The 15,854-nt window shown below is 51.0% G+C and overlaps 5 protein-coding genes across 5 annotated transcripts; 2 read left to right on the forward strand and 3 right to left on the reverse strand.

The window, feature by feature from the left end:
• Positions 1-421: 421 nt before the first annotated feature.
• CCOS01_05786 (CFEM domain-containing protein) lies at positions 422-2,034 on the forward strand (the record flags this gene model as incomplete). The annotated part of the gene is made up of 4 exons (XM_060453962.1): positions 422-535; positions 590-725; positions 779-1,451; positions 1,509-2,034. The coding sequence occupies 4 exons, from the start codon at positions 422-424 to the stop codon at positions 2,032-2,034; spliced, it is 1,449 nt and encodes a 482-aa protein (XP_060315734.1).
• A 1,060-nt stretch (positions 2,035-3,094) lies between these two features.
• Positions 3,095-4,788, forward strand: CCOS01_05787 (uncharacterized protein; the record flags this gene model as incomplete). The annotated part of the gene is made up of 3 exons (XM_060453963.1): positions 3,095-3,421; positions 3,489-4,348; positions 4,434-4,788. 3 exons carry the CDS (start codon positions 3,095-3,097, stop codon positions 4,786-4,788), a joined length of 1,542 nt encoding a protein of 513 aa, XP_060315735.1.
• A 1,217-nt stretch (positions 4,789-6,005) lies between these two features.
• On the reverse strand, positions 6,006-8,357 carry CCOS01_05788 (uncharacterized protein; the record flags this gene model as incomplete). The annotated part of the gene is made up of 3 exons (XM_060453964.1): positions 6,006-6,258; positions 6,388-6,544; positions 8,318-8,357. The coding sequence occupies 3 exons, from the start codon at positions 8,355-8,357 to the stop codon at positions 6,006-6,008; spliced, it is 450 nt and encodes a 149-aa protein (XP_060315736.1).
• A 5,187-nt stretch (positions 8,358-13,544) lies between these two features.
• Positions 13,545-14,334, reverse strand: CCOS01_05789 (bZIP transcription factor; the record flags this gene model as incomplete). The annotated part of the gene is made up of 3 exons (XM_060453965.1): positions 13,545-13,886; positions 13,949-14,134; positions 14,194-14,334. The coding sequence occupies 3 exons, from the start codon at positions 14,332-14,334 to the stop codon at positions 13,545-13,547; spliced, it is 669 nt and encodes a 222-aa protein (XP_060315737.1).
• Positions 14,335-14,848: 514 nt separating this feature from the next.
• On the reverse strand, positions 14,849-15,704 carry CCOS01_05790 (uncharacterized protein; the record flags this gene model as incomplete). Its single annotated transcript, XM_060453966.1, has 2 exons — positions 14,849-15,391; positions 15,600-15,704. 2 exons carry the CDS (start codon positions 15,702-15,704, stop codon positions 14,849-14,851), a joined length of 648 nt encoding a protein of 215 aa, XP_060315738.1.
• Positions 15,705-15,854: the final 150 nt, after the last annotated feature.

Below are 15,854 nucleotides of genomic sequence, written 5' to 3' on the forward strand. Positions count from 1 at the left end.
CAGTGGTCCGGGTACGCTCTGTTCGCGATTCCAGCCTGGATCGTCATCTTCTCATCGAGTCTCCACCACGTGAGAGGGCTAAGAGGCGGCCGCCTCCTTGGCCTAGTGTGGCGCGCTCCTGGCTGAACTATCGCATGCGGCACATCATGTTTGTTGAAAGGAGGTCAACTCGGGAACTGCGAAGGATTAAGTCGCCTACCCTCAAATGTCGCTGGCAAGGCCAGCCTTAGGTGCCCCCTTTTGTGGTTTGTTGTTTTGTTGTGGACGGTGGCTAGAGGAGAAGAAGAAAAACGTGACAAACGGCCTTGTGATACCAATGCTCCTTCTTTAAGAAGCAAATATCCCCATTGATACGGTCCAGGGTCTTGGTAAGGTTTTCTCGAACTTTATTTGACGACAAAACGGTCTCACCTCGGATATCATGAGGTTTCCACTGTCTCTTGCCTTTTTGGTAGCTGCGCTACTAGCTATTACGGCCGCAGCTCAGAAAGTCAATAGTATCACGGATGCTGTAGCCCAGCTACCTACATGCGCGGTACGGTTTTTCTTGTCCCTAAGTTCGGTCCGTCAACGTCTAACTTTGCTCTAGGTCACCTGCATTCTATCGGCCGTCAAGGACTCGCCATGCGGGTTGACGAACACGACGTGTATCTGCAACGATGCGAAGTTCGAGTCAGATACGGAGACCTGTATAGTGGGAGCATGCAGTATCAAGGACACACTTCGTCAGTCATGCCCTTCTTCTTGACTCTGACTGGCATATGCTAACAATCAGAAGATGCCAAAGCTGTGTTCGAAACCACTTGTGATAAACCTGTCCGAGACCACAGCGCGGAATATGTCCGACTTACATGGGTCCTGCTGGGACTCACCACCTTCGTGGTTGCAGCACGCTTGATTTACAAGTATTTCTCATCAGCAGAACTCGGGCTCGATGACATGTTCACTCTTCTCGCCTATCTGGCCGTCCTTCCATCATTCATCATCAACCTCGTTGGAATTGTCCCCGCCGGCCTTGGTAAAGATATTTGGACCCTCACATCACATCAAATCGAAAGCTTCGGTTATTGGTTCTACATCCTAGAGCCAATGTACTTCGTACAGATGGGCATTGTCAAGATGGCGATCCTGTGCTTCTACATGCGCATCTTCGACCGCGCCGGACTTGGAAAGCTGCTTTGGGGTACAGCTGCCTTCAATGCTGTCAACACCTTCGTCTTCCTCATGGTTGGCATTTTCCAATGTACACCTATCCACTACTACTGGACGAGGTGGGACGGCGAGCAACAAGGCACCTGTATCAACATTAATGCAGTTCCATGGGCGAACGCTATCATCAGCATCTTACTAGACCTATGGATGCTGTATCTTCCTTTGTCGCGAATCCGAACTCTCAACCTGCACTGGTGGAAGAAGCTAGCCGTCACCCTTATGTTTTGTGTCGGTACTTTGTGAGTACTCACTGAATCCATAACTGACAATTTCGCCGTTGTTCTAACATCACCAAGCGTCACTATAGTCAGTATCCTGAGACTTCAGTCGCTTGTCCGGTTCGCGAGTTCGTTGAACCCTACATGGGATCAATTCGACATTGCGTTCTGGACATGCCTCGAGGTTCCCACCGGCATCATTTGTTGTTGTCTTCCGGCCATCCGTCTCATTCTCATCAAGGCCTTCCCCAAACTCTTTGGAATGCTCACCAAGCGCTACGACACTCAGAAGTATGCGGAATCGCCCTCAAGCGCCGCGGACGGGAGCCGAAGCACGAACCGCATGTCTCGTCCTCTCGGCGATTCCTCCACCACGGAGCTGCAATCAGCCCTGCGAGGCGGCAAAGGCATCGTTTGCACTAAGCAGTTTGCGCTGGAGACACATGACACGTCGAGCCTCTACGCGATGCAAGATCTCGAGTCGGGGAGTGCCAAGAATAGCCTTTCACAAAGCCACCGATCAACGTCAATCTCGCACACCTCAAGCGCTGTCTCGGATTACGGCGCGCCTGGACGGAAACAGTCTGGTCCCCCCGAGCACTAAGCACAACTTAGCATCGGTCTTTGAATAGGGAACGGTACCCGGAAAAGCATAGAATATAGACGGCTAGAATTGATGGCTAGCGGCACTTCAACAAGCGACGCAAGACTCTTTATTACATATTCTACTTTGTCTTTTTCCGGATAGAAACAATGCGCAGGCGTTAGGAGTCATTTGGGGCTATTCATTTTCAAGATTTAATACCCAGTTACGTATGTACCATATCGAAATCAACGGAAAAGGAAGACAAAGAGGGGAGAGCGCTTATGAGCAGATGACAATTAGCGGAAGGGAAAAGTGCCATATGACGGTTTTGGACGCAAGTGCCTTTGTGTAACATAACAAATCCTGTATCTCCGGGCATAGCAGGGCCAAAAAAGAAACATTTGAAATACCATAGCCGCTCTATCCGCTCTTTGATATTGGCTAGGCGTTGTTTATGGTGATGCAAGCAGCTCGATTTTCCCACTGCTTTGTTCGTCTATAACGATGTCATGATAGCCACTCACTCAATCACAAACAGCCCTCAAAGGCTTCTGGACTCTAGCAGCTCGCATGTCCCGCCGCAAGTCTCGTTTCTACTCATACGATATACGAATACGAACACACCCCCAGATCGCAGGCATGATGGGCCTACTTCACGTGCCGTTACCTGGAAGCCATGCATATCCGGGCTTCTGGACCTGATGCCTCTGATCTCTATCCCAAATTGAGAGCTTGATCACACCGACTACGTACCTACCTGGTACCTGAAACTTTGACCTGCCATTTCCAGTTGCATTTTTGAAACGCTGTAAGATCCACGGAAAGAATGTTGATTGCATCTTTCCTCTTTTCATAAGGTATCTTAGAATGGGAGAGGCAGGCGCAGGTCAGGCAGTGGCTCCTTCCTGCGACTGACATGCAAAGGCAGCCCTGCCGTTGTGGAAGGTACTTAGTAGTCGGAGAAAGTTCTGTCATGTTCTACGGTTAATTGTTTCTCCCACTTGGTCTTCTTCAATGAACCATCGCTCTAGATATCTTCCACGATCGATGCGTATTATACCCTCCTGAAGCAATACGCATGATGTCGGCTCCATCCATCCAGGCATTCTATCAAAGGGAGGTTCCTGCCACGCCTCAGGATGCTTCGAGAGATAGGACGGGATTTCCGCGAGCCGACGGCTTCACACAAGCAGAAGTCGAGTCTGGAAACGACCCCCTCGGCCGAATATGGAACCCATCGGAAGAGTACTCGGAGGTGCATATCGGGCAAATCGAGCCAGGCACGAATCGAATATGCTTCACCGGCCGCGTCGTCAACTACGCACCGGCTCTGCTCGACTCCAAGAATAATTACAACCGTCCGGCACATCAGCTGATTATTGTTGATGGAACCGGTGCAATAGCAGTATTTACGACCTCCTCTTCTCGAGTGCACTCCCTCTAAGGAGACACTTGCTGATTCCTTTACATAGGTAAAGGTAGTTCCCATCGGAATTCCGGCATCACTTCTTGTGATAGGACAGCTCGTCACCATATGGGCCACTTGGGTAGGATCCACTGGAGGTTCACATCATACCAGCATTCCATATGTTACCACGTGGACGCCCATCAATCCTACGAACGTTGGAAGCAAGCAGTTCATTCAGTTCCTCCCGGACACTATTGAAAATCAGCAACTCTACAGAATGCCTTTGGAGTGCGACCGAGGCAAACAGGATCCCAAACCGCTTCCAGGTTTGATGACTCTGTGTCAATATCTCAAAATGGGACACGAAATTGCAGGGGCTCGGATTGTTGTCTGCGTCAAGAGCATTGGATCTCGAAAACGTGTGAAGTCGCGAAACAATCCGAGAGAGTTTGAACTTCTCGAGGTCACAGTTTGGGACGACACCGCCAGCTGCCTGTTGACTCTCTGGGAAGACAAGGCAAACTCCGCCAGGTTCTGGAAGCCCAATAAGACCATGCTACTCTTTACCAGTCCGAAGTTTGTACCCCCCTCCGCCAACAAGTCACTACCCTTGAGCGCCAGCATCGGTCTTGATCACAATACCTTAATTGATGTCGATCCGAACTTCCAGGATGCCAACTGGCTTCGACAGTGGGTGAATAAGAGTGTCAAGAAGGAGAGTGTCTATGTGCCTTTTCCCAAAGACATTTGGAATGCAGAAGAAGCTGTCCATGGACCAGTTCGGGCGCTCTTTACCCTAGCCGAGGTGGATGACTTCGCTCGGGCTGACCCGGCCAGTGACTTCACCGGCAAGCTAAACTTGACCATACTCGGTATAGACCTTCTCGGTCTTCATCGCAGAAAGATGCTTTGCTGTATAGAGTGGTGAGAATGGACCCTTCCTCTCTGAGTCCAGTCTACTTGTAGCAATCAAGGAGGGCACCACGGCTGACGAGTGCGCCTCCTCTAGTTGTGGAGTTCCCCTCTATGCGAACCAAACATCCGCGAATTGCAAGAACTGCTTGCAGAAGAAGTCTCTCGTTCTTAATCCCCGAATCATGGGTATCCTGGCAGACGAAACAGGTTGCGTTGCACAGGGGAAGCTTGTCTGGAGTGACCAGGCCTGGAGCGAGCTCTTCTTCCCCGCCTTCGAGTCGAGTGACATGGTGAACGCGGAGCCGGAGGTAGCGGGCGAGGCGAAGAAATCTCCATCTTGGCCTCATCCTGTCGCTTCGTGGGAAGAGCTTACCTTGAAGGATGCCAGTAGACTCCGAGTCTTGGAGGAGCAAATGCTGTATGCTCGTTTTACTTTAACATTCGGCTAGTCCCCGTTTGTCGAGCGGCTGTGTGTGCTTGGAGTTGAGTGGTGAAGGGTTCGTATTTTCCAATAGTGGCTCAGAAGCGGGGGTTGCAGTTCTGTTTCGTCATGGTGTTGGTGGTGTAAAGGGGTGCTCAGCTGGCGATGAGGGGTTAGGACGAGGAACTCAGAGGGAGATAGCCCGCGTATTGAGGGGAATGTAAAGGAAGGCAGATTCGACGAGTATTTCGCTTTCTGATGGCGCATATGACTACAAGTGGCATTGAAGGTGGCTTGCCTATAGCTGTCTGCTCATATCAGGCAGAAATGAAATTGTTTTAGCAGGTGTATGCTCCGGCGAAGTGACGGCGTGGTGATGCTTTGCTCAGGCTGATATGGTCATGCTCTGTGCCAGGAGAACATGGCTGCCTAGCAGCTTGGATTGGTCCCAAGTTGCTGGGTACCTTACCCTGAGAAGATTTACGTTTTGATGGCCGTTGTTGCTGAAAAGCTTTGAAGCATTGACTTTTGAATCCGTGTTGATTCCTCATTTTCGTCCGTGAGCTGGAGGCCTTCCTGTCAACGTACATGTGAGACCAGTACGGGATTGCCGTAAGTTTTGGGCCACGTCTGTGATTTGCGTTTACCTGTCCACAAGCGTGGTGGGTGAGGCTGCTGCGAGCAGTCCAGTTACATCTGTCATGGGGCCTCAAAGAGCCAGAACAATGATGACTGACATACCATCAACCAAAAGCTTCATGAAGTAACGGCATCACCCCCATTAGTTGAGTGGGTCGCGATATCACAGGCTCATAAGCGTCACGAACAGATATGGCAAAAATAATTGGTACATGGCATGGGTCTTTTACTGAGACCATTGGCCGTTTGATTTATGATGATACAAGGGCGACTATTTCATCGCCAGGTCATGATAAGTTCGTGATGCATACTGTCATCCGCCACCGAGGCAGTCAATCTTTCGAGCGGAGATCCCCCTAGGTCCCCGTTCTGTTCCTCGAAATACAAAGCCATATGTCGCCGAATCCGTTTCGAAAGAGAAATGATTGAAGCAAATAACAGAATGTCCTCCCATACATATTGTAATGTGTGTTTGTGTTGTAGTGTTTGATGTTAACATGGTTCGGAGGACGAACAAGAAAAGCCGTGAAGTGAACATTGACTGCCTTGCCGGATAGCGGTTATGAGAGTGATTGCACCCGAATAAGAGACATCACAGTCGTACAATTAGTGCTTGGTGATCTTCTCATCACCATAGGCGGAAGAGCGACCACTCTCGGAGGACTCGGTCTTGGTGAGGTCCTCGCCGTCTTCCTCGGAGGGGCCGTGTATGGACTCTTCAAAGACAGGCTCGGGTTCGTTGACGTCGAACTTGGTCTTGAAGGCGCCGATGTTATCAGCGAAGCCACTGCTGTTGGTGCGGCGGCGAGCATTGGTGAAGCGGAAGTCCTCGTCAATGACTTCCTCGCCAGCATTGCCCCTATGAAACATGAAAGTTAGCAATTGAATCTAGTTTAAGTCAAGCTGGCGTGCGTTGGCAGGATACGGCGGAGCTTTGAAGTTGCCAAGAAGGGCGTGTGTAAGTGGGGTAGAGGGGGTCCAAACTTACCAATTGCTTCTGCCGCCACCATTCTTCTTCACCTTCTTGGGATCGACGCCCTCGTGGCCGTGCTTCGCAAAGTAGCGAGGCAGGTGCTCTTGGGGAGAGGCAGTTCCGTCGGCCAGGCCGGCGTGGTCACGGTCGTTGTACTTGTGAGATCGAGTCACTGAGACGAGTGTTAGTCGAAGATGCCAAGTGCCATGTTGCTGCCCGAAATGGGATGAAGACACAACGATTCAAGGGTTGAACATTGCCCGTAGAGGCTATTGATGTTCGATTCGGCAATGGAGACCATAAAAAGTCGGGGATGATGGGGAAGAGCATCACAGAAAGGTTGGTGATGCGGGGGAGGTGGAGGCTTCACAGCGTTAGGAGGGAAAAGGGATACTGACTCTTGATGGAATTGGTGTTGTTGAAGAGTTGGTGTAAGCGTGTAAGGTGTTTGAAGGGGTTCAGGAACAGCGATGTGAGATTGAGGAGGGTTGTTGTTGGTTGAGGTTGGTCAAAACTGATCGTCTTTGATGAGTTGATTCGATGGTTTGAGGAACGGCTTGATGGGTTGTAGTGATGTGAGGATGATGGAGGGGAGGAGGGGAAGATATGTAGATGAGGAGAGCTACTCAGGATGCTTTTAAAGAACGAATGCTCGAGGGGAATGGCAGCCTATCACATCACGCGATCATCAGATAGCTTGCCCAATGGGGTGGCATGGCAAGGGGGGAAGTAGCGAGTAGGTCCGGAACGGCTGGGGGTTCCTTTGGGAAAGTTGGATCGCGTGACTTGATGCAACGGACGGAGGGGCTGCTGCAAGGGAAGCACATCAGGACGGCAGGAGCGAGCTGGACGAGGAAAGGCAGGCCCAAAGAGAAACGGGGTGCCACTGGGAGCACTGGGACACATGGACGGGGGCCGGCCGGCATGGACTGGGAGTGGCCGGAGAGTGGAGATGGACGTGGACTGACGCCAGACTAAACCTTCATTATGCCACCTTTTTGTTGTCCCTCTCTCGCGGCATTGAGGAATTGGAGACTAGGGAAGGTGTTGTCTTTGCTGGTCGGCCGGTCTCCAACACTGCATAGCTCCACGCTTTACGTGCCTCGACGTACCTTTCCTTTGCTATTCCATCACCCGCCCCCTCCCTCTCATCCAGTTGCTTGGGGTTCTTGGTTAGAGCTTCTCCTGTTGCCAGATCATCCAATATTGACCATTTCCCGTCTATGAGAGATGTTTCCAATTGTTCCTTCCTCAAAGAAGTCGCTCGTTCTTCTGACAGATGTGCAGCCATGACTGATTGACCACGGGAGCACAGTGACGCAAAGGGGCCCACTCGGATCCGGGGTCTCAGGTACGAGCCCGCAGCTGGGACGGGTGGCCAGATTGCGGGGTAGTGGATACCTCAGTACCAGCCGCCGCTAACCCGGTACATCGTCCAAGCCACTGTATCCCAGCGCCCACCCAAGTACCGGAGCAGCACGAGACCAGTACCTCCGAACCCTTGCCATCGAGCCATTTCGGGGCCGCAACTGATCCAAAACTGCCCATCGTCAGTCTCGTCTCACACCCGTTGGTTCCTTTTTTGTCTCTCCATCAGCCGTCGCTGTTGTCGTCGTCGTCGTTTGCTCAACCGCTTCTTTTTCGTTTGTTTACATCCATTCCTGCAAGGTAACGCCGCAAGGGTCTCAATTGTGCCATTCTGCTGCTTGGTTCCGAGGTCGGGGACCCAAGCTGGCACGCGTGGCTGAGGCAGCTTCTTTCGTGCCTCGTTTGGGCCAATGTGGAAGCTTCGCTATTCTGGCCTGAGCATGGCGCATTGCAACGACTCCATCACGGCAAGCTGCATCAACGGGGCACATGATCATGCTCATGCTCGGTGACTGCCGTCTCCCTTCCGTTTCCCACTTTCTAGGCTTCATGTCTCGTTACTGCCCTTTGCTTTTACCTAACGCATACTGCCTCACGGAGACCTTTAGAAGCTCCATGGTAAACTGCTCCCAGCTTGATGGGGAATGAGGATCCCCAATGGGCCCTCAAAGCCGTCAGCTGCCACAACCTCGCCTCCGTACCTTAGACCCCCAAACCTCAAGAAATCCCGTCCCAACAAGTCTGAGATGCCGCTGCATCTCGCGGAGAATTGACCGTATGACCTGGAATTCCGCGTTTCAATCTCGGTCCCCGAAACCCCTGGACCGGCCAAGCTTGTCAGGTCCGAGTCAATTGACCAATGGCCCCCACCCTGCTCACGCGAAGAGCTTTCTAGAGCTATCTCGAAGCCAACTTCGCCTCCCCCGATCTCGCAATACATCCTACGCTGAAGCCTGCTTCGACTGCTCAGCTGCCTTTCAACTTCAGACAAGATTGGATTCAAGGGTTCGGTTCGGCGCATGGATCGGAGAGCTCACGAGCAGCAGAGAGATCCTCTCTCTTTCGGCCCTGTCCATCGATTGACAGCTTGTACATACAAATGGACACATTCGTTAGCCCCCCTGACTCGCACGAATCGGTTCCCCGCCGTCTGTGCACTTGGCAACACTCCTCCCATCTACCCTGCAGCTGGTTGTCTCGACGGCGCGCTTGACGTGTCTCCCATCTACCTGCCGCATTCCCATCAAGGCTGTCATCCCATTCGTCAGTTGACAAACCGGCCGATGGGGACCGGGCCCATCTTCTAACGATCTCCGGCTCCGTTTGCCAGGCTTTACTACCTCTCGGCCCTATTGACTTTATCTGGTCTGGATCTACTGTCGTATCTATCTGGGGCTCTATCTTCTGCTGACCAGATAATGCTATCAGTATGTGTGGATTATATGGTCATGCCGACGATTGCGGAATCGATGTTTCCAACTTTCTATCCATAGAGTCACAAAGGCAGAATTGGCAGGTAAGTGACAAGGCGATTTCGGAGTGCTCGTCATCCCGAACTGCCTCATTAACAGCGGGGTCCGGTCGCTATCGATGGAGCTCGACGCAAGCGGCCACGCCTCAGCTCCCCCACGGGTCTCGTGACAATTGTGCCGTGAATGTCCCACTTCTATCCTCGCATCGATCAGTCTCGACCTAGTATCGCTAAGGATTGTGTGAGTCAAGTCTGTTATCACGAAAACTTGCCGCAAGGCCTCAAGCTTTCTCTGTACAGCAGTGAAATTTGATCGGCATCTTCGTGATTGAGTCATCGAATCTTCGCCAAAGTTCCACGCCACAACGGTCCACTCAGGACGTCGCTCTCTACTTGCCGGAGCCCATCCTCGCGCATTTCCAATTCGTCAATCTAGCAACATCGTTCTCCTTATCATGAATTGATCATTTTAATATCTCGACAATGTCGTGAGAAAGAAATTTCTAGATATTTTGCATTCCATTCGCTCTCAGGGTCGTCACTTAGGCTTGGTCACACAATGGAATCAAACTTGGAACATGACTCTTGCGTCCGTCGACCGTCCGAAGATCGTTTTCGAAGCCTTGAAGACACGTTGCTTTTTGACCCTCTGCCTAAGGATACTATGCTATCACCGCCAGCAAATTGCCTTCATAATTTAAAGTGCGCCCAGATCAGCCGACGCAAGCCCAGACGAGATCTAGGCAACTTGAACTGAGATGTACCTCACCACGCTTATCCTTCCCACCATTTCAACCCGGCCAAGTAAGATTCAAGTTACTGGCTCAAACTTGGAGTATTACTGTCCAGGTGAACTGTCCAGGTGAACATAGAAATTAGTTGAGGAACGATCGTTGCATCTAGTGGTCTGCTGGCTTCTTAAGGTTGACTTGATGAGACTCACCTCGTACTGTGAGCCAGCTGAGCGTCGACGCATCTCGTAATTGTTATCAGGATACCATCATTCCCTTGAATCAAGGAAAGAAATATTTCTCCTAAAAGTAATGCAGCATCCTAGCTATCTTCTAGTAAAGACTACAGCGATATTTGCTTCCTTGATGCCATGAAAGACAAGGTCTATTCCGATTGGGGTTTATCTGCTTCTTTCCTGGCAGACTACAGTGCCATTTGCTCATAGCTGGTCACATCAAGTTCTCTGAGGCGTAGGCTCAAGCTTAGCCTGAATTTCTGGAAGGAACCTACGACAACTGACAGTCACAAACTTGTCTTGGGGGATCCTCGACTCCACGACCATGTGCCGTCAAAATACACAAAGCAGAAAGCATATGTGTATGAGATCAAAGCCTTACGTTGCTATGTATGCAAGGAGCCGCATGACCGCTATCGAGATGTCGGTCGTTCGTGCCATCTTTGCAAGAAATGTGCGAGAGCCGAATGAAGCAATACTCGTTTGGAATGCCATGTCACAATCAACCGCCTGATATCCGAGAGTATTTCTTCGTCGTCATTGACGGATCCTGTCCAATGGTCCAGCAATGGAGTCTGGCGCTGTTTACCAAGTCCGGACGATTCTTCATTGTCAGAGCACCTCGCTCGCCAAATTCGGCCTTGCTATCCACGCTTGTCATCATCAGGTACCTCCTATGTGGTGGGATGTGTCCTGTGTTTCTTCAGACGTAATTTTAGCGCGAAGCGGTGGAAGATTTCGTTGACCTTGGTGATCTTGACCAAGTAGCAACATGCGCGGCGGGGGGAAAATACTCATACCTGCCCTAGAAATACTGCAAGTACTCGTTTCAACGCATCCGGCTACTGACTAGGGAAACACTAACTCGGATCAGATCAACGAAGGAAATGCCTTCGTCTGTCAACCCGGCATATTGAATGTCGGCGTGACAAAGAGTCGTCAAAACAGCTTCGGAGTTCCCGAGATATCAAGGTCGGTAAGGGGCAACGTAGCATTCCGAGCTCCGAATTACTCAACTATCACACTACATGAGAGTAATTCAATCAATGCTCATACCTTTGCAGAGACATACAGCAATCCGAAGAGTCTCCCACCACTGACGTTGTCACACCAGCGGAATGATATTAGCTGCAAAGGCGGCATGTAAGTCAACTTGTTAGTAGAAGCAAGGGATTGATTACCTATCAAACACTGTCTGTATTATACTGAGTTCTGAGTCTGACTTGGGTACATAACGTATCGGCAGCTTCCGAACATCAACATCTTCATGCCCAACAACGAGCTCAGAAGAAACTATACCCCTGCCGCAAGAAGTCTCGAAGAGCCAAAGCCACCATTCATCCCATGTTGAGAGACACAAGCACGGCCATTTAAACGCCACTCCATACAATTGATGATCGTTCGTGTAAGATATCAACGTAAGCAACACACAAAAACACAAAATTCTGGAGTCCCCAAGCTGTTATCTCGGATCATCTCAAACGATTTGCCACGAGCTGAACAACCACAAGTTCACGGCGCTTCGCGCACATACCCAAGAATAAACGATGAAGCCCAAATGCATTGCAGATCTAGCCGCGTCCTCTTCACAGCCACACACGTTTCAACGCAGGCGCGCTTCTTAAACTTGCTCAAGCTTCAGGTTCATCAAGAAAAAAGCTTCATTGTTAACGCATGAACAGCGAGGCTTAGATATCTCCAGGTTACATGTACGAACGTCCTAAACAGAGCGGTTCTCGAAAGCTTAACGTGGTGAAGGAAATAGCATCAACTAGGAAGGCAGGTAACGGAGCCTGTCCTAGGAGCCAGTAATCTTTGCTTGCTCGCCAACATCTCTTTGGACCCCCAAAAAGGAACAAGGCTAAAAATGTCGTTGTCGTCGAACAGGGTGCTGACGTGAGTCGATGATGAGTAACATCCCGCTTTGAAAAATCGACCCTCCTCCACTCACACACGGGTTTAACAGGGCTGAGGGCAGGTGTATGCATACGCAAACAGATACCGGCAAGGTGAGGGTATAGGCAAGGGGACCAACAAGCCTTGTCCCTTCTCCTTTAGCTTTACTGTTTTTTTTTATTTTTCTGTGGCTTGCCGGCCGTTCTTGCTCAACGGTTGACGGATTTTATCCCGGTGAGCCAATTACAACAGCCCCCAAAAGCTTGGGAGGTTCAAACCTCCGCCCCGGAGCTGGGTTCTTCCCACAAGGATCTCGGCAAAGCCACGCACACCACACACACATCTCGAGGCCCTCCTCCCCAAACTCGAACCCAGGTAAAGAGAAAATCACCTGGAATATACCCATTACAGAATCGCATGTAAGTATCGCACCAAGAAAGCTCACTTCCGTCCTACATTGAGAGATTGATCTGCAACCCACCCTCCCTCTCGGATGGATGTACCTTAGCATGGTGATATTTATAAACGTAAACCCCCCCATCTTCCAGCTGAACAAGGTTATCAAGAACTAGGCAGAGACTTAACCCATGCCCGTGGTCCTCTCCGCCCCCTCTCCCTCAGCCATGCAGACCGAGATTCTCTCTCTAGACCAAGGAAGAAAGGCCCAAAGAGGAAAGAAAAAAACAGGTCTCTGACCGAGAAACTCTAGAGACTGGGGGACTCTTGTACGATTCTACCGTCATTGAGTTGCGGGGTTGCCTATACTAGTCCCAAACTCTGAGAATCCCACATCTAGGTAATTTGAAAATGCGCAGTCTTGGATGGGAATCTCACGTGTCATTTCATATTCTGCTCTCGACTAAACTTCCCTAAAGTTTGTTTTTCCCATTGCCCCCCCCCCCCCCCAACATCCGAGCCTCCCCTCTTTTTGAACGAGTGTGTAAAAGACTAATTGTGTGTGCATCGTGACATCCGAATGCGGGGAAAGAATTTCCTCTCGGAATGGCCTCCCATCGTTGTCATCATCATCAAGAGAACTGTGAACCAGACTCCGATATTCCCAAGAAACGCCAGATAAGACAAGAACAAAAGTAGAATGAAGTCCGATGCCTGCCAGCCCATGTTTGCCATCTAATAATAGAGCCAGGAATCTCAAACACGCCGGGACCCAAAGCAAGTAAGAAGAAACCAGAAAGAACAAAGCTGTTGAGAAGAGTGAGTGTGATGAAAAGAGAAAAAAATCAGGCGAACCTCCGCATTCGTCAAGCCACTCGGTCGTATTCCATCCGTACGTTTTTGACAGTCATGTCATTCGATTGCGCGTCCATATCTTGAGCATCCGATCTTTTTCTTCTTTTTCCTCGAAAACGAGTGAGATGTTCTTCGCGGCCCCTGTTTTTGCGTTTCTCTTGCCGCTCGCTCAATTACCCATTATCCGACCCCTCTCTCTCAAGGCAGCTTTCCCACTCTTTAGAGGGTGTAAGTCTGCATATCCTGAAACATGAACATGTTGTCCGCGAATTCCATCGCGCCTGGGTGTGACGACATGCCCATGTGGGCGGCGGCCGTCGGATCGTAAGCCATTGCCGGCGCGGCTGGGTGTCGCGGCATGTGTTGATGTTGCTGTTGTTGCGCCGACCTCGCTTGCGCTCCCCGAATCTTGAGGAACTCGGCGTGGAGGGCAGAGTAGGCTTGGCTAAGGGAGTCGTTCTTCTGCTTCTGGTCTGAGAGCATGACCTCGAGATCCTTTATGCGCTGATCTTTGCGCTCGCGGTATGCTCTTTGTGAGGCTCTGTTTTGTGCTCGACGACGCTGTTGAAGATTTGGGTTAATCCACTGCTACAATTGAGTTGACGTCAGGTCTGGAAACCTACTGAGAGCACCGAAGGGGGCGCATTCTTGTAACGATTTTCACGCTTTCTCTTGGCTGGGCCCTTGGTTGTTCCAGCTTTCTCATCCATGGTAGGCTGAGGTGATGCTGTATCGCGGGAGGAGCTCATTGGGCTAGGATAAATGCCTTGGTCGGTGCCATTGAAGTCGTTTACAAAGGTCATGTCAAACTACGACACGCATTGGTCAATTTGAAATCTTTCTCTTTGCGAATGAGGCGCCAACTCACGGTTGAGATAATGGGGCTCGTTGACTCAGATGAGCTGGCAGTGTCCAAGTACTGCTCTGTTTCGTCATAGACGTACGGTGCTTCCATATCCAAGAATGCATCCATGTCGTCGTACATGTTGAGTGGCAGTGAGTGGTCCATGTGTAATGATTGGGTGGCAGTGGGGCGAGGCATGGAAAAGTTATATGGTGTATGAGATGGAAAACGGGTCGATTAGATGTTGTCTCGTGGTTCAAGGGCTGTGAAGTCTGGGCGAACAGTGGGATGATATATACGAGGAGGTGAATGGGCAACGCGTCGTCTAGAAAGGTGTGTCTGGAAGGTGATGTGTAATGCGAACTAAGCTACACCATGATGCTTTGCAACCGGGCTGGGAGGAAATATATATGGCGCGACGCATGGGATAAGAGACGCAGCAGACAAAGCTAGGCTCCGGACAGGGTGCCGGTATGTCAAGACTCGGGGAAACTAGTTAGTAGAGCAGAGGCTACATGCACATGTGTGAAAGCAGTATCCTCTGGTTCGTAAATACGTAGGTAAGCAACATTTTGACAGACATTGCCAGGACCACAACGTACATACCGGCAACGCAACAATCCAATGGGGCACAGGGTCGTCGATTGGGCCCCAGATAGCGCACCAGCTCGTGGGCTGCTTAGACGCATAGCAGTCCCTCTCGCACCCTCCTTGTTCCTGGTCCCTGGTGTGGTGCTCTGGGTAGCGTGATGGAGAAGCCAAGAGCGAAAGAAGAATCGCCGCCGCCTCCATTCTGGGCCTGGTCGAAGAGCTTGAACCGGGTGGAGGGGTGGTGATGGTGCGGGCAGGGATGGGTATGGAGACCGCCGCTGTCTTTTTTGCATTTGCCAAGGACCCGCTTCGAACGGGCTGCGATGTTGCAAGGGGTCCCAGCAAGACGGAACCAGATTTGAACGGGTTGACGGGTTAGGACGGGAGACGGTGCGCAAAGACGGAGGTGAGGGGTCGAGTAAGCCGACGCGGTGCCGTTTAGCTTTGGCCCTGCCGCCGTTGCATGATGCTGAGCCTTCTCGACCACGACGTCGTGTGTAGGCCAGTTGGGATAGCTCTGCGTCTTCAGGTTCTTATTCTGACGAGTCGAAAATTCAGACGACAGGTTTACGAAAGCATCGCCGCAGCCAGATCTAGCCTCTTCGTCTGGTCTGCTAGATTCTTCATGATCCTAGCCTCAGTGAGAAGAATTTAGAAAACCTGGAAAGGCAAACGTCCGTGTTCTCGCCTCTTCGGTCTCCTCTTCGGTGAAGACGACGCCAAAGTTATCTTAGACTCGCTTCTTCGCTGCCAAAAAGTCATGCTCGCTGCGAGTCAATAGCAACATTGCATTGCCAACGGTTTTGAGAATCTTTTCCGCAAGCCCATCCATGGCTTACTGAGTTGGCCAATCCGTCCGGCATGTAGAAGGTGTTAGTGACCGGCGCTGGAACCACGAAAGCAATCTCTGCATTCGTCGACGTCGCCCAAGACCGAGAAGGCATGGGAGGGGTGTGGCAAGTCGGTGGGCTGCTGCCGAGCGTAGGAATCGCAATCCCGCCTTTTGGGATTCGTTTCCCAGCAGCAAAGCTTTATTCTGGATAGACTTCTCGTTGTAAAGGGCGGAGCCCAATTTGGAACTGAGCTGTGGGGGG

Source organism: Colletotrichum costaricense, assembly GCF_030867565.1.
Source record: "Colletotrichum costaricense strain IMI 309622 chromosome Unknown Scaffold_5.1, whole genome shotgun sequence".
Classification (NCBI taxonomy): Eukaryota; Fungi; Ascomycota; class Sordariomycetes; order Glomerellales; family Glomerellaceae; genus Colletotrichum; species Colletotrichum costaricense.